The sequence below is a fragment of the Silurus aristotelis genome (assembly GCF_946808225.1).
Source record: "Silurus aristotelis genome assembly, chromosome: 26".
Taxonomy (NCBI): domain Eukaryota; kingdom Metazoa; phylum Chordata; class Actinopteri; order Siluriformes; family Siluridae; genus Silurus; species Silurus aristotelis.
The window spans coordinates 3,868,605-3,887,395 of NC_139599.1; the positions used below are offsets into that span (position 1 = coordinate 3,868,605).

The following is an 18,791-nucleotide window of genomic DNA, read 5'->3' on the forward strand; positions in this document are numbered from 1 at the left end:
AGTTCATACACGACAGTGTGGTAAGATTACACCAAGTTGTTTTTTTTGTGATTTAATGGATTTGGTGGTTCTATGACAAAACACTGAAATATTTGTTCTTTTTTTCAGGATCTTCACAACTGTAATGTGAAGCATCAAACCAAATTTGCAGTCTGCAAACCAAAACACTGTCTGAAGAATTTCCTAAGGTGTTGGTGCCACTTTATAGAATCGGCAAATTATCAGTGATTCGTATGATCGACCTGGTTTTTACTGCAAATTCTAAGGACCAGTGTTTTACTCATGCTGCTCTGCTTATGACCTTGACTTTAAGACCTGATTCACCTCATGAAGTTTATGTGGTCATAAGCTGTTAGCTGAGTTCTTGTGTGTTAATGCAGTGAAAACACTAAACTTTGTATGCTAATGGAGTAAGAATTATTATAAAAACCTTTATTTATTATACTTTGTGCTATAAGCATGAATTTTAACATATTTATATACACACACACCCTGATTGATGTTTATTCTTTTTTTTTACTACTGTACATTTTGTTTTTACAAACAAAACAATTCTGTCCTTTCGGTTTCTTTTATTCCGTGTTTATGATCACATCTAAAATGTGTAAATGTCATTCCAGACACCTTTTGCTCATTCAATACATTGAATAAAAATCTTAAAAAAAAAAAATATTGTTTTAGCAATTCTTTTGTCCAATCATAGGAGTGATGCTAGTCAGTAGGAACTGACTTGGTGGAACTGAAGCGCAACCCGGAATCTTTTTAGTGTAACACGGCACATGAACACGGGTAGTTCAGGTAGAGAGAGTAGTAGATTCGTATACGCGAAAAAATGTTTTAATTGAATTTGTTGTAGATATTGAAATTTTAAGATAGACGTACAGATAGAAAATGTCGGTTGGTGAGAAAAAGGGAAGCGCGATCTTCGCTGGATTTCGAGCACTAGGGCTGTACTCCAACCATCTTCCACACGTGGTCCGTTTCCACAAGAAACACCGGGAGTTTTATGTAGTGACAGCAGTGGGTCAGTGCTTCCACACGTACAATGTAAGTAAACGTTCCAAAAAGTTAAATATTGCTTGTATTTCTATAATAACATTAAATATATAAACATCCAAACTCTAAAGATGCAACGGGACACCTGTCAGTCTTATCAGTTTAGTTGGTTTCAATTCTAAACCATTAATTAGAACTAGTTAGTAAATAATAACAACAATGTGGGTTGATTTTCTTTATAATTTGTCCTATTTAAATCATCTGGTTTGAGTCAAAACTTGGTATTATGACTTTTATAGGTGGACACACATCTCGTAACATACACTAGATTTCCAAAAGTATTGTATCATAAGTTTGGTATGTGATTTTTGAGCATTGCATTGCACATTCAGTCTCAATTTGCTCTTCTAATTCCCTCCACTCTTCTGGGAAGATGCTCCACTAGATTTTGGAGGGTGCTTATGGATATTTGTTTTCATCAGCCACAAGGGTATTACAGAACCCAGGTACTGATGTAGGTGAGGAGACCTGGGGTTCAGTCAGCGTTCATATTTATCCCAAAGGTGTTCAGTATGGATGAGATCAGAGCTCTATGGCAGCAAGATCTTCTCCAAAGCATGTAAACCAGATCTTCAAGGTGCTCTCTTTGTGCACAGGGGCATTGCCATTTTATCACAGCGCATCTAAAGACGATTGAGTGCCTCCAGATTTGTGGTAATGGTTTTGAAAAGAACCACGTATAGCAGGGAAGATCAGGTGTCCCAATACTTTTGGCAGTGTAGTGTGATTTAATACGCAAACTAATAAAAAATGATGAACTGTACAGAGATGTAGATTAAACGTGATTGCTGGCTGTGTGTGTAAATATGTACAGTAGTCATAATGAATTTAGAGACTCAGACTACAACATCTGGAGAAATGTAACACCTGGAACACCTGACTTTCACAGTCTTCGGTGGTTCTTTTCATCAAACTGTTCGAGGCCTACACAACTGTATTGGATGTCAATGGATATGATGGGATGAAATACCCAAACCTGTTCCAGCATCGCAATGCCCAAGTGCACAAAACCAGCTTAATGAATATATTCTTTACATGGGTTGGAAGAGCTTTCAAATTTTAACCTGATTAAACACATTTGGGATGAACTTGAATGCTGACTGCACCCCAGACCTCCTCACCTGAATGCCCACAAATCTCCATGAACACACTCCAAAACTCTAGTAAGATCTTCCCTGAAGAATGGAGGATTTTATAAGGTGTCTACAAACTTGTGTCCATATAACAAATCTCTTAGTTATTGACTCATAACATTTATTAGTGTGTAGTTTTTTTTTTGTACCCTTGATTGGGTTTTCAACAAAGGGTCTGGGGGATTCCCATGGGGTCTATTAAGGCATGGTCAAGGGTTTTTTTGTTTTGTTTTTTGAGGTGGAATTTTTAATTCACCATAATCAAAGTTGCTCTATCTATTGAGTTGTTTTTTTGTTTTTGTTTCAGTCATTAGCTAAATAACTTCGGCACAAAATCGAGTCATCCTGTATGTGATAATGAAAGTGTAGAGTAATGTGTTGAAATCGATCGATTGATTTGATTGATGGAGTGATATTTTGGCCACGTTGTGCTGAAAAGAAGTCGAGCTTCGGCTTCACGACTTAATAGTTTCTTTGTTTGGAAATGATACTGAATGTTGAAGTCGGAGAGATTCCTGTTATTGTGCTGAACCGTTTTTTCCAGAACAAGAGTCATAGTTAAGTGTATTAGGAAAAATGATAATTTTATTACCAGGGGTTTCACGGTACACATATTCGAACCGAACCCTTTCGGTACAGGGCTTTTAGTTCGGACCTTAAGTTTGTTTCGTCATCGTGAACGTTTTTACGACGATCTAGCGATATGGATTCTTTTGCATTTGATTATCCGGCTTGAAGAATTTCTCTTAAATGCTGAAAACTTTGATAATTTCGCATATCGAGGGAGTGAATGAATGATGGATGGATGAAATGGAGCCATTTGTTAAAGTATGCTGAAATAAGTAGAACAGTTAAGAAGATCATCTTTAGAAAATAAGGTAAAGGTTAAGTTTCATTGATTTCTTCTTCTTCTTCTTCTGGCTTCTCCCATTATGGGTCACCACAGCGGATCATCCGTCTCCATACCCCCCTGTCCTCTACATCTGTCGCTTTCAAAACCAACTACCTGCATGTCTTCCCTCACCACATCCATAAACCTCCTCCTTCGCCGCCTTCTTTTTCTCCTTCCTGGTGGCTCCATCCTTAACATTCTCCTACTGATATACCCCATGTCCCTCCTCTAGACATGTCCAAAACATCTCAATCTCGCCTCCCTCACCTTGTCTTCAAAACGTCCTACATGTGCTGTGCCTCTAATAAACTTGTTTCTAATCCTGTCCATCGTCGTCACTCCCAATAAAAACCTCAACATCTTCAGCTCTGCTACCTCCAGCTCCACCTCCTGCCTTTTACTCAATACCACTGTCTCTAAACTATACAACATCGCAGGTCTCACCACAGTCCTATAAACTTTCCTTTAATTTTATTTTGTGCCAATTTAATTCATTACTAAATGTAATCAATGAAATACAGTGCAGCCTGAAAGTATTCGCTTTTTCCACATTTTGTTACGCTTCCCATCCAACCTGAACTTGAGAGGTTCTGAAAAGATGAATGGGAGAAACTGCACAAAAAAAGATGGGTCATGCTTGTAGCATCTTTCGGCTTCTCCCGTTAGGGGTCGCCACAGCGGATCATCCGCATGTTTGATTTGGCACGTTTTTACGCTGGATGCCCTTCCTAACGCAACCCTCCTCATTTATCCCGGCTTGGGACCGACACTAAGGCTTGTGCAACCCTAATGGCTGGGGTTGGTTCCCTGACCGGGGATCGAACCCCTGCCCGCAGCAGTAAAAGCGCCGCATCCTAACCACTAGACCACCAGGGAACTGGTCATGCTTGTAGCATAAAACTCCAATGTCTTGAGGCTGTGAATACTTATGTACATAGGATTGATTTATACAATTTTTTCATACATTTGCAAAGATTTCAAAATCCCTACTTTTACATTGTCATTATGGGGGGATTGTTTGTAGAATCTTTTGAGGAAAAGAATGAATTTAATTCATTTTGGAATAAAGCCGTAGCATAACAAAATGTGGAAAAAGTGAATACTGTCCGGATGCACTGTAATATTTCAGTTCCAGGTTATAAAATGATAAACATGATGAGTTCCAGGGGGCCAATACTTATGCAAGGGACTTTAGCTATGAATGTATATTGTTTAAAAAAAAAAAATGAAATAAAATTTTTTGTAAAGATTTTACAGATTTTACATGCAATAGCTGGTTCAGGGTTTTTTTTTTTTTTTTTTTTTACGTATTTTTTTCAAAGTAAACTTATTTGAATGCATGAACGAATCTGCTTATGTTTGGAATCTGAGCTCCATCAGAATCTCATCCTGTTTTTAACTTTCTGCAGGTGAAGAAACTTGGAATTGTCGCTGTCAGTAAGTAGCACGCAAATGTTTTTATAGTTTTAGAATTACATCATATATATTTTATTATTATTCGTCTATATTTTTTATAAAAAGTAAAAAAAAAAATCTTTTGATTCGCTGTCCAGGTAATGCCCTTCCCGAAGACATCGCCTGTCTCGCCGCTGACCGAATGCTCGTGTACGCCGCACACGGAAAAGTCATTTCAGCTTTCGCAAAGAACACAGAGGTACGGTTCATCCCGCACCCTCGCCGCTCACTCGCCACTTTATTAGGAACGCATGCACCCAGACACGTGTCGCTAATTCACTCAAATAACCACTCTTTACATCCGTGGTGAGCAGAAAAACATGTCTTTGAGGCGAATAGGCTGCATCATTGCAGGATCAGGTCACGTTCCATTCACGTTTCCGTCAGCCACGCACAAGAATCCAAAGCTAAACCGCACACAAGATCGCCAAAGACTAAAAAAAAACGGACAATCTGACAATCGGTTTTCATCACATTTAATAAAGTTTTTAGATTGTCCTCGTCATCACGACGCCACAGTGCCAATCTACATTACTGTGTTACAGATTGTTCACACTTACGAAGGCCACCAAGCCGACATCCATCTCCTGCTTCCGTTTGGAGACCACTTGATATCCGTGGACAAGGAAAATGCTGTCATCATCTGGGACGTGGAGTCTGAAGGTCTTTATACCGTAGATTCCACCGAGCCACAGATTATACAGTTGTGATTTGTACGATTTTTAACGAGAGTGGTTTCATTTTCAGACGAATACTTGGAGATTTCATTCGAAAGATCCACCTTTGAAGTTCGGGCTGTTATGCACCCGAGCACCTACTTGAATAAAATCCTGTTTGGAAGCAGTCAGGGAAGCCTTCAGCTGTGGAACGTCAAGTCCAAGTATGGATTATTATTTTTATGTTTATTATAATTTTTTAAATAAGTACAATAGCAACTCATCACCGTAGCACTTTTTCGGAGACGAGGCGAGATTGAGATGGTTCGGTCATGTGCAGATGAGGGACATGGGGTATATCAGTAGAAGAATGCTGATGATGGAGCTGCCAGGCAGAAGGAAAAGGTGAAGGCCAAGGAGAAGGTTTATGAATGTGGTGAGGGAAGACATGCAGGTGGTTTGTTTGAAAGAGACAGATGTAGAGGACAGGGGGGGACATGGAGACGGATGAAAGAAGAAGCAGAATAGCATCCAATCACCCCAATTAACCGTTTCAGTGAATATATGGTGTATAATAACTCCTTTATAAAAGTTTGAATTGTAGGTTTTTAGTAAAAGGCTGTTAAAAAGCATGCAAATGTTAAATATGTAATAGAGGAGACGTATGTAAGGGAATTCATAAAGTGAGGGACATTTGTTTTATACAGTTATAGATTCTCACAATCCAGATGTGAGAATTGTTTTTGAGCCCATATATTTATTCAGTAACTGCATGTTTTGTGTGAAAAGAAAAAAACTCAGATGATCGCAGGTCGTTTCAGGAGATTCGGATTATTCGCTACCGATAATTCTTGAGTGTCAACTGCATCTTTTTTGTTCCCTCAGCAAACTATTGTTCATGTTTCCTGGTTGGGGATCAGCAGTGACTGTTCTACAGCAGGTCAGTATTCTTTATATCGTCTTAAATCTGCCTTAATAAATGTCTTTGACCAGAAGGTTGTAAGTTGAAATCCCAGCACCACTCAAGCTGCCAATGTTGAGTTCTTAACCACTCAGATAATATACATGTAAATGATTGTTGTTTAATGTTTTTTCCCCCGTGATTGTTTTTTTTTTTTATACTAGACTCCAGCAGTGGACGTGGTCGGCGTGGGTTTGGCTTCCGGACAAATCATCATCCACAACATCAAATTCAACGAAACTCTGATGAAGTTTCAGCAGGATTGGGGTCCAATCACCGCTTTATCCTTTAGAACAGGTAATTTTACCATTGTCTTATAATTAAGAAAAAAAAACAAAGGGGGGGCTCACATCATGTTTCCCTATTGGAAATTATACATACAGTATTTCAAAGAAATACCTCATTCTATCTATCTATCTATCTATCTATCTATCTATCTATCTATCTATCTATCTATCTATCTATCTATCTATCTATCTATCTATCTATCTATCTATCTATCTATCTATCTATCTATCTATCTATCTATCTATCATCTATCTATTTTTTTTATTCATCTTATCATACGTTCTCAAGGGACAATGAAACTTGGATATAGTTTAGAAGTAGTCAATGTGCAGCTTGTATAACAGTACAGATTTACTGTCCTCTTAAAAATAACGTAACACACAGCCATTACTGTCTAGACAACTGGTACCAAAAGTGAGTACACCCTTATTGAACATGTCAAAACTGTTTCCAAAGTGTCAATATTTTGTGTGACACCATTGCTATCCAGCACTGTTTTAATCCTCCTGGGCATGGAATTCACCAGAGCTGCACAGGTTGTTGCTGGGATCCTCTTCCACTCCTCCATTATGACATCACTGACCAGTGGTCAGTATGAGAGAATTGGACTCAATGCACCAAATTTCAACTGCTCTAATACAAGATACACACATTTATATGGTCCTGAAAAGCAGACACAAACCTTATGATTAATAGGACACGGCTTTGCAATAATAGCTGTAAACCGATTACAGTGCTCCATGTACAGACACCTATAGTGCGTCTTCCATAGAAGTCCATGTAAATTGGCTGTTGCTATGGAAACATCGTGTCAGAACAACTGTTCAGGTGCATGTACAATTTATATGATGTAGTAATAATATTACACACGTATTTCATCCCTGTAGATGGGCATTCTGTGATGGCTGCCGGAAGCCCAGTTGGACACATCGGATTGTGGGATTTGGAGGAGAGGAAGCTGATCGGTCAGATGAGAGACACACACGCCACGGCGATCGCTGGCCTTACGTTCCTGCACGGTGAACCCCTGCTCCTCACTAACGGAGCGGATAACGCCATCCGGGTTTGTCCTTCTCCCTCGTTCCTCCCTCATTCCTCACTCTGCTCATTTCTAATGACCGAGAACATTTTCCTGTATCGTGGCTGCTAAAAGAAATCAGAGAAATTCATAATCATATTAATGATGAGTAAAATACCACTTAATGAATTTGTATAACATTTGGCAGACGCCCTTATCCAGAGATTTACAACTGAGCAGTTGAGGCTTAAGGGCCTTGCTCAAGGGCCCAGCAGTGGGTAGCTTGGTGGTGCTGGGATTTAAACTCATGAGCTTTCAAGTCAAAGTCCAATGCCTTCACCACTGAGCTCCTACCTCCTGAAGAATACCAGTTAATGACGTGGTTCTTGATATTTCGACTGGTTTTCTAGGTTTGGATTTTTGACAGAGCGGGAGGCGAAGGACGTCTGCTCAGATTTCGAATGGGTCACAGTGCCCCTCCCACTAAGATCAAACACTACGACCAGAGCGGACAGCACATCCTCAGCGCCAGTATGACCTTTGTTAAGGTGTACAAATAAAGACCACGATTACAGATCAGAAATTAATCTGTCTGTATTTATTTTTTCAGGTCAAGACGGCTCACTGCAGTCCTTTTCTACAGTTCATGAAAGGTTCAACAAGAGTCTGGGACATGGTAAGACTTTTGATCGATCGGGCAGATTAAAGAGCTTCAAACCGCCCCAGCCGTGAGGGCGTGTTATTTCTTTTACATGTAAAAGACCTAATCTATATGTTAATCCGGTGGAGTTGTAAAAATCTCCTTCTTTAGTAATTAGTAAATATTTGTTGTCACCTTGTATGATTTGGGGCTGCACCAGATGATCGATGACCAACGTGAAACAATCGTTTTGAAAGCTTCCAAATCTTCTGATTCCCATACAATCGAATAGGTGTCATCGTCGTACAGTCTACGTACACATCATGCTTAGATTTATTGGATCCATGTTGCATCGTAGGATTTGGAATGAACTTATATGGTTTCTGAAATCGCATAGTCTGTAGAAGGCATAAGTCAGATCCCACTTTTGGGGGTTAAAAGGAAATTCCTGTGTAAAACAGGTCTTTATTTGTCATGGTATGCAGTATTTTGTGTTGCACCAGTGATCATTTACACCAGATTCCATTATTATAAGTAGTTTTGCTATAATTAGATCCCTCGCCAGCCTGTGGTTTTTTTATTTTTTATTTTTTTTCCTGTCACGTGTAGTTGCTAAACAGCTCATCTTTTCACAGACATTCCGAAACTTCCATCATATCAGTGATTGTGAGTACGTATTGAAACGAGTGCATGAATACAAACCTGCGATTTGCCTTCTTAGATGGACGAATGTCGTCGCCGATGTTTTAGGAAATGATTCAAATCTATGTGTCGGGCAGTAATTCGCAGTAAAATTGCATAACACTAGCTGTGGATAATCCCTTACTCATCGAAACAAGTCACACTGAAAGAATATATGATGCAGATTAACAAACAGCATTTAATCGAGGAACTAATAAAAGCATTCGACAAATAATCTCGTATGATAAAGCGAGTTTTGCGTTGAGTAAGCGGGGTTTCCTTTTCTTGCAATGAAACGAACAGAAATATTACTCCGCAGTAATGCAGACGAGATGCACAGCGATCGATTCGAGCATATCATTAATGCTTTCTTCCCATCCAGGGTCCTTTACGAAGAAGAAGGTTAAAAAGAAGGGGGTGATGTATGACACGGCGAAACTTCCACCCATCACCGCTTTCGCGTCAGGTATGCGTTCATTCTGTCATACGTACCATTTCCTCTGGTCATGTTTCCGCATTTCGCATGGGGTCGTGATGTTATTGTGACTTGAATGAGAAGGAGTAGAGAGAGGAACTCTCGATTATCGCCGCGGTCGAGATTGGTGAAGATTACTGGCTTACTGTAAATGCTTGATTCTTATCGTGCAAGTTATTATAAAACACATTCATAAGTTTTGCGGAGTTTCACCTGGTCTTTTGGGGAAGTGCGTTAATCAGAAGTTCTCTAGAAAAGACGATGGACTTCAGCGGGAGTGGACAGAGCAGAAAATGCTGTTTTAAGGGTTTTTTTAACGGTTTTATTTGGGGTTTTTTTTCTTCTTCAGGAAATGAAGCACACGTGTAATTTTTTTTTGTGATAAAGTACAGTAAAAATATGCCTGAATAAGAATATAAGTACAGGAAGTGAAGTATGCTGTGAAGCACTTGTACAAGATGGTAATGACAATAATTGTAGAACACCTAAAAAATAGATATATCTTTTTGAAGTTATATACAATAACGAGCCGAAACAACATATTGTTAACAACCATTTGTCAAGCAACACACACAGAGACCTAACACTGATTTGAGGCCAGGAGTGGGTCATTTACCACTTTAACCTGTAGATAGAAAGAATTCTTCATGTGTTGTGAAAGCTTCAAAAAGAAAAAAATCTAGGGTTAAATAGCTCACAATAATCAACTCACAGCAATACATTTTCTTTTATGTAAATAAAAGATGTAATATACAACAGTACAGTCAACCCCCGATGAGTTGCGCTTCGGAACTTGGAAATTCCTGGGTTCCCATTTGGAACCTAACTAACAGGATTGTCTTATAATTGGCTGGAATCCGCAGCGGGACCGAATGTTCAGGAACGTTAGGAAAACCATTTTAAACTGTGTTTTCACTCACAAATTCCATAAAATGTTTTAAAACACATTATTCTTTTTTTATATATATATATATATATATATATATATATATATATATATATATATATATAATGTGTATGTGTGTGTGTATTTATGTATGTTTTTATGTATGTGCATATATAATATATAAATAATACAAATCTGGCAACCAAACAGCTTATGCTGCATATAAGCTATTTTTATTCAAAATTGTGATTGAATATTGTGTTTATTATTAAAATAATTGTACAAATTGTTTTGTGTGTACAGAAACAGCACGCCAAGGTGACTGGGACGGCATTCTAGCTTGCCACCAGGGTTTTATCCTGACCACAACTTGGAATTATCGGAAAGGCTCTATGGGGGCTCACAGACTGGAACCAAAGCGTTTCAATAAGAACCGCGCCCTCAGCGTTTATGCCACGGTGTGTGTGTGTGTGTGTGTGTATGTGTGTGTGTGTGTATGTGTGTGTGTTAGGTTCATTCTTCAATGCAAAATTCCTGACTTTGTTTCTTGGTTCTAACATCTCGCCTCTACAGGCTGTAGATATCACTTCTTGCGGAAACTTTGGCGTGATCGCTCTGTCTTCGGGACACGTCGACGTCTATAACATGCAGTCGGGGCTCCACAGAGGACACTATGGACAAGACAGAGGTGAGTTAACGGGGGACGCCACTTCTTTCCACAGGGAATTATATATATTAACATGTGATGTGTTTGCAGCTCATTCGGGGCCGGTCAGAGGGGTGTCGGTGGATGCGTTGAACCAGCTGATGGTCAGCGCCGGAGCCGATCGTCTGCTGAGGGTGTGGAAGTTCAAATCGAAAGAGCTGTTAAACACACACCAACTGCAAGCATCACCAGCGTCCACGCTCCTACACAGAGACAGGTGAGGGCAGGAAAACGGTGGGAAAATAGCGTTCTAATTATAACAGGGTTTCCAGGGTGGAAAAGTTTAAAAAAGTATAGAATTGAATGATTTCCAGGTATGGATTAATAGGGGGGGGCACTAAATATTGCAAAATATTTGTTTCCATACTACTGCGCTATTTGGATTACTAAAATATAAAATTAGGCATTTGTAAACAAACAAAAAAAAATGTAGAGTAAATATTAAAACATTTTAAACAAAGGCTGCACTAATCCAGAGTGTAAAAAAAAAAAAAAAGGTCAGCGTTCACACTTTGGTTTTCAATCGTTTCCCAAAAGTCGCACATCCGCACTGAAACGCCTAAAAGCGCTTCCGTCCCTGTGAGCAAAACGCGAAAGGTTAAATTGGCCGCGTCATTTTCCCCTGCCATTTGTTTACCTTCCAGCCGTTAGAAACGTCACAGCAACAAATAAAAATCCGTCAGCGTTTTTCCGAAAGGCTCCGTTTTAAAAAAAGCTACAATTTCGTTGCCCGAAATCGGCGTCTCGGTGTGAAGGCCAGAACGGAGAGAAAAATACACGCTTTCAAACGAAAAACATGAAAAACATCGCCGATTGTAACGTATCGCATGTTAAAGTTGGAATTGAAAATCATTATTTCAGATGTTAAATATGGTCGTAACAATCATATGGGAGATCTGTATGAAAAGTATAGAATTTCGAAATGAAAGATTGTGTAGGACCCCTGTTAGGAGCTGCTGATTCTGTATCACCCACGTGTTTTAATACATTTTTTTCCCTTCATACTTTCATCTTTCTCATGGTTCTCATTCCACAGTGGGATGCTGGCGGTTGCTCTCGATGACTTTACGATCAGTATCTTCGACATGGAGATGAAGCGGATTGTACGTCACTTCTCTGGCCAGCGTGGGCAGATTAATGATATGGTGAGGTTTTTTCTTTCAAAAGGTCAGGGCATTTCTTAGGTTGCACATAGTTTTTTGTTCTAATCGTATATTCGTGTTTTTCTCGTTACCTGGACAGACTTTCAGCACAGATGGACGATGGTTGATAACAGCCTCCATGGACTGTACCATCAGGACATGGGACCTTCCGTCTGGCAGGTAGGCCTCTCAGAGCGCATGACTTCGTCTCTGGAATGGACTCTTCGGAAGGAGGGGAACACCAGGCTTTGACTTGGTTTCGCTTTCTGAATGATTTACTCTGCCTGATTTTGCACGATGACCTTTTTAGTCAAGTCATCCAGCTCGCTTCTTAATGAACACAACTCGGTGAAGTTGCCGCTAGAGATAACGTTTATCTCGTCTAGATTTAAAAAGGAAAGCTGAAAGCATGATGGGTAATCTCAGTGCCTGTGGCCTTGTGGTTTACACATTCTCCCCCCTCGCTTTCTCTTTCTCTCACTCTCATCTCACTCTCGCTCTCTAGTTTGGTCGACTGTTTCCTGGTAGACACGGCAGCCGTGAGCGTCAGCTTCTCTCCTACGGGGGACGTCCTCGCTTCCGCCCATGTGGACAGCCTGGGTATTTACCTGTGGTAAGAAATCGGAGTTTGAACCTTTGACTGTAACTGTGTTTCCTAAGGGTCAAAGCATTGCTGCTTCCTCATCATCATCTGCTCCTTCTTCTATTGCTGTTTCTTCTTTATTTCTAATTTTTACTTTTTGATATGTCCTATTTTTCTTCTAACTATTACTTCTTCCTTTATTACTTTTTTTTAACTTCTTGTTCTTTTCACACTTTTTCTTCTTTTTTTTCCTTGTTCGTTCTTGTTCTTGTTTGGTATTTTATTATACCGCATCCAAAGACGTCTTATACAATTGTGTGCCTCCAGCTTGGAGGTAACAGTTTGGAGAAGAACCACATATGGCAGGAAAGGTTAGACAGGTTCCATGATGGAGAGATACTCAGCTCATAATGTTATAGTGTCATAATGTTATGTTTTATAAGTGTATATATGATGCATCTCTATGATATGAAAAACTATTTAACTTTATGGAAAATCCCCTTTCAAGCATTTTGTTCCATGATTATCTTTTCTTCTTCTTCTTTTTTTCTCTTAACATTATCTGTATAACCCTGACAAAAAAATCCTAAATTCTGACACTGTGTAATAGCAACGGTGATTTAATCCGTGTGGGCTGTTTTATTTGGTCTGACTCATGTCATAGTTTGTCTAATTATGACTAAATCTATAAATCTGTGTACACAATCGATGCTTTGATTTAGGCTTTTTAAAAATAGAACTTTCTGTTGCCACTCATCGTGACGGCGTTGAGCAGAAATGCACAACGGAATTTTGTCTATAATATGAGGAAGAATAGGATAACCTGTCTTTATATCACCGAGGCAAATTCAGTTGCCATGATTGTAACCTGATCAAATGCTCGCTAAAAAGCTTACTTGAGTATTGAGGCGTTTGTAGACAATTTATTTTCAACACTTTGTTGTATTAACATAATTTATTTCTCTAAAAAACTTAAGTTATACAAGTAAACCTTTATGTGCCCAGCATAGACACCTGAGGATAACCCAAAAGCATAATTAATATCTTTGATGGATTTCCTGGTTGTAAAATTTCTTATTCTCTCTGAATGATCTCCAAACCGCTACAACTTTGTTTTCCAGGTCCAACACCACCTTGTGTACTTTGGTGTCATTGCGCCCTCTACCATCAGACTATGAACCTACGGTGGTCCTGCTTCCCGGCACCTGCCCAAGCAAAGGTGAGCGTTTTCTCCGCACCTGCACACATCAGAGAAAGTTCCATTACACACGCCGACATTAATCCAGTGGCTTTGCACGGACAGATGACGACGTTGTCTCCGTGGAAGCAGAGAGCTCAGAAATGGATGAGTACGTGTCTCCTGCGCAGCTGGATGAACAGCTGGTTACTCTATCTTTACTGCCAGATTCACGCTGGAAGAATCTTCTCAACCTGGACATTATTAAGGTGCGTGCAGCGTTCCATGTGTCTTTAAATTTTTTTTTTGCCACAATTAACATGCAATTATTTTCACAGAAAAGAAACAAGCCAAAAGAACCCCCTAAGGTGCCTAAAGCAGCCCCTTTTTTCATCCCCACTGTTCCTGGACTCATACCACAGTTTGCGCTTCCTGATACGTCATCGGAGGAGCAGGTAACCACTCTGTGCTCTTACAATACTCAAATCAACTCTTTCCTTAATCAACATGTGCTTAATCAAAATTTTTTCCTCAGCACATTTGAATGATCCAGTTGTGTTATTTAGACTTTGTTACACTAGGGCTAAGAAAGTGTCAGCAACCTGCAGTTAGTAGAGTTTCGAACAATTGATCGATTTGAATTTTTTTTGGCACAGATATTTGATTACGGAAACTGTCGGCCGTCAGCAAAAATACATCCCGATAGTTTTTCCGGGAGCAGCTGGGAAGGTCCGCTGACATTATGAGAGCGGCCTCTAGAGGCGAATCACTGACACTACGTTGTTTGTTTACTTTACGTGAAACTGTGCGCTGCACGGAGAGCGCACGTTGCATGAAAATCTATATAAAATGTATTCTATATAATTTATTCATTGTATAATTATTTGTTAATTAATTTATATATTCGTATTTATTTCATTTAGCACATTTTTATGATTAAGCACTTTTTTTCTTAGTTCAGTACTATTTTTAGCGGTGTTTGTTTTTTCTACAGACTATTAATGTGTGTGCTATGTTTTATTTCCCACTCTGCCAACTAATCATCTTTTTTTTTTTTTTATATATATATATATATATATATATATATATATATATATATATATATATATAGTCTAAGGTGTTCAATATTGGAGTTCTGGCCCAGAAGTCTAATTTCTACATCCAGCTGGAAGAAGCGTTAGACAGTAATCTCTGTAAGACCAATATCACTACCATTAAGGTTCTAGAACCTCATATATGCTTCCAGTATTTTTCTGTATCCTGCGAATGACAATATTTTGCTTCATTTGTTTCAGACGAACCAGCAGTAAGACACTTAAAAGAGTTGGGTCCTTCTGCGATTGACACGGAGCTGCGAAGCTTGGCACCCGATATGGGTGGAAACGTTAGTGTTATGCAGAGCTTCCTGAGGATGATCAGCAGCATGCTGAGACTGAAGCGAGACTTTGACCTGGCACAGGCCTATCTAGCGCTGTTCCTGAAGGTTTCTTTATTTATTTATTTTTATATATATACATATATGCTACTACATTGTGGATCAGAGAGCGTGCAGGCCATCTGTTCTTCATTTTCTTTCTATTTAAAATTGGCCTGTGTAATAAGACCTTCTACTTGTAATGTGGTGATTCTACATTTTCTATTATAATACAAGACCATAATGTCAGGCATAGATGTCATTTCAGACTTGGCCAGCAGGTGGCAGCAGTAATTAAGCATGATATTTATTTTTTTAATTTATTAAATTATATCTGGTATTATCTGTTACCAAATTCTTCTATATATTATACATTTGTATTATTCTTAACTAAATATTAAATTTATCACCACAACAGTGTTAGCTTAGTAGTTGAGGGATTGGAAGGTCAAATTCCAGCCACACCAAGCTACCACTCTTGGGCCCCTGAACAAGGCCCTTAACCTTTTAGCTGCTCGATTGTATGAATGAAATAAAATGTAAGTCATTCCGGATTAGGGCGTCTGCCAAATGCTATAAATGTAACATTTTTGGTACACTTTTCTGGCCACAAGCTTCCAAATCTATGTGGTTGCAATCTAATTGATTTGCTACGAGTCTCTGTAAATCTGAGGTTTCTGAAAAGAATGCAGACGTTCTCTCTGGAACATTTATTTCCCAAAGTGCCTTAAGAATGATCTAATATAAACACCATCTTCTCTTCCTCTTTCCTTTTAGCTTCACCTGCGGTTAATTGCAGAGCAGCCTGTCCTCATGCAGGAAATGGAAAAAGTGCTCGAGCTGTTAGAGGGAACATGGATTTCCGTACAGACGCTCCTCAACCAGAACATGTGTCTCCTCTCGTACATCAAGAGCGCGCTGCTGTAAAGACAATCGAGTCTTCGAGTCAATTCTCTCTTTTCTTTTTTTTTTTTTTATTGATGAAAATGTTACTTGTTTAATTGTTGTATTACGTTTGCTAAAATACATTATATACAAAAGTGTGTTTTGTTTTCTTTAGTATAGAAAATTGATACAAAAAGAATTCATTCACACAAACTACAGCAGTGGCTAGTTTAGCTAACACTGCCTCTGGAAACTTCACTAGCATGCTAGTTATTATTAGGATAATACATTACAAAGCATACTAGCAAGTTAACTTCTACTAATAACGCTAAATTATTAACATTAGGCAAACTTTCAATGTATTCCAGCAACCAAGCTTGTTATGATACTATAAAGTAAAAAACGGTACACGGTTACATTAGCAACCTCACTAGGTATTGTATTTTATACGTCCCTAGTCGCTTATGCTAACAGGCTAACATCATGCCAACTTGATATGAGCAAATGCTTTCACTAAGCTAATTTCCATTGCGTGAACAAGCAGCAAATATTACTAGCAACTGAACTTGTGTAGCCAGAATTGCTAGCAAATTAGAAAACGAACCATTTTGACAAGCGAGGTAATTATTTAAACGTGAACGCCAGCTGCTATGTTCCCTAGCAGGCTAGTTAAATTAAAATGGCTATAATAATGATAAATAGCCAAAGTTACCAGAACATGGGCTAATATTTAGCGAAATATGTTCTTGTATAACATGGTAAAACATGGTAGGTTTTCGATGACACACAGCAAATATGTAAAAAGCTCGAAAAGATTCAAAATTGCTTCTTCCTATTTTTACTTGACGCCATTTTTTTTCCCCCTCAGCTTTGTTGAATGATTGGTTTATTAACAGATTTTCCCCAAGCAGCTGTTTAGCTAGGCCAATAAAATCCTATTTAAATCCATTATTTGCTACTACCACTTAAAAAGCTGACCAGTATAGAAATAATTCACCATTTCCCCATCAAATATCTTCTCCATATCTGCAGGAAATGTGTGATTACTACAAACAAAAAGGTATTTCAACACATTGTAGTAAAAAATACACATTTTAGTGAGAAATAAACAGAACTGCAGCTACCAACACTGAAAGGGTGTTGATTAGAAGAGAAAAAAATCTTTATATTTTCCGTACTTATTTATTTATATCTGTTTTCTTTCCGACTCACACATACATAGTGTTTCTGATTATTTACTCTATTTACGAGAGCCTCAGTGCATCAGTAACATGGTACATAAACACCCTTTATTGCTAAATAAATGGAGAGAATAAACTGGGTAATTGTGAACAAAGATCTTTAAACATTTTAACACCAATTATTAGATATAAGTTTGGGTCATTTCTCTGTATAAAAAGAAACATTGAAGAATCTTAAGCACCCATTGGATGCAATGCATATCGATTGTACACTTTTCTCGCCACAAGCTTCAGGATCTTTGAAGGTTGAAAGCAGATTTTGCTTGAACATCTTAAACATTATAGAAATCAAATGAACACTGTCTTCTCTATTTGACTTTCCTTCATTTCCTTTTATTAAAGTGGGAGGTTGAGGAATGTTTGACCTGTTAAAGGGGACAAAGCATGTGTTTCTTCTTGTACATCAAGAATGCAATTGTGCATAAGCTACAAAGAGATTAGGTTTAAAAAAACGATTAAATATACCTTTAAGCAAGCTGAAGCATTTCGTATATCCATATTCCAAAAAAAGCACTCATATGTGGGTGTGTGGATGGATAAGCTTGGGGCAGGGTGTGTGTGTGTGTGTGTGTGTGTGTGTGTGTGTGTGTGTGTGTGTGTGTGTGTGTGTGTGTGTGTGTGTGTGTGTTGTGAGGAAACATGCAGGTTGATATTTGGTAAGGATGCTGGTCTAGAACAGATGGGCTGCACTGTGCAGGGAAGCTCCAGAGCAGGCGTCCAAGCCAAGGCAGATTAGAGGCCAGAAGAGGAGGAAGCCTCGAGCCTGTTCTCAGTCCTGTTTACGCAAACTGCAAACTGAAGAGGATTCTTTTTGTTAGTTTGTTTGATTCTGCAAAATCAACTCTAAAAAACTTTCATATATGTGCATTGGATGAATGATCTTTATTTTAAAAATAATGTCATAAAATTATTTTTTATAAATTAGCTCTTTGTTGTTGATATGATAAATTGTTTGTTTTTTTTGTTCATTTTTATTTCAGTATTTTTGTCATTTTCTTTTATTACATAATGTGAAAACTCATTTTTCCCAAGTCAAATATTTACATGATTATAATGATGATCAATTATTGATGTTGTAATGTATAGTGTATAAATCATATAATAATAATAATAATAATAATAATAATAATAATAATAATAATAAATGTAATTAAATAATGACATTTAATGTTTATAATATTATATATAAATACAAATAATTTCATAAAGAATATTATTATTAATATTTATCTATGTATTATTATTATTATTAATATATGTTTTAATAAACTTTATATAATGACACAATCAAGACAACAATTTAATTGTGTGAAAAAATCTCCAGGCAAAATGCAAAAAAATTAACACAAAACATTTATTCATATTGAATTTATAAATATTTGAATGTAAAGCTGATAATGATAGTGATTATCATTAATAATAATATTATTATTTATACAAATTATTGATGTAATATCTTTATATACTGTGCAAAAAATTATATAATAAAAATAATAAATTAA

General features: G+C 38.0%; 1 protein-coding gene across 1 annotated transcript; it reads left to right on the plus strand.

Annotated features, from left to right (window-relative positions):
- The first annotated feature begins 748 nt into the window (after positions 1-748).
- wdr36 (WD repeat domain 36) lies at positions 749-16,203 on the plus strand. Its single transcript, XM_083532168.1, has 23 exons — positions 749-1,047; positions 4,491-4,518; positions 4,635-4,735; positions 5,082-5,199; positions 5,284-5,416; positions 6,078-6,132; positions 6,318-6,450; positions 7,329-7,504; positions 7,870-7,990; positions 8,070-8,135; positions 9,163-9,246; positions 10,445-10,599; positions 10,715-10,829; positions 10,899-11,064; positions 11,884-11,992; positions 12,090-12,169; positions 12,495-12,602; positions 13,694-13,791; positions 13,876-14,018; positions 14,088-14,204; positions 14,861-14,942; positions 15,045-15,232; positions 15,941-16,203. The coding sequence occupies exons 1-23, from the start codon at positions 892-894 to the stop codon at positions 16,088-16,090; spliced, it is 2,682 nt and encodes an 893-aa protein (XP_083388294.1). The 5' UTR covers positions 749-891; the 3' UTR covers positions 16,091-16,203.
- Positions 16,204-18,791: the final 2,588 nt, after the last annotated feature.

Coding starts and splice junctions, on each gene's coding strand:
- wdr36 (XM_083532168.1), top strand. CDS start 892: ATGTCGGTTGGTGAGAAAAAGGGAAGCGCGATCTTCGCTGGATTTCGA. Junction 4,519..4,634: donor ACTTGGAATTGTCGCTGTCA/GTAAGTAGCACG, acceptor TTCGCTGTCCAG/GTAATGCCCTTCCCGAAGAC. Junction 10,600..10,714: donor CCCTCAGCGTTTATGCCACG/GTGTGTGTGTGT, acceptor TCGCCTCTACAG/GCTGTAGATATCACTTCTTG.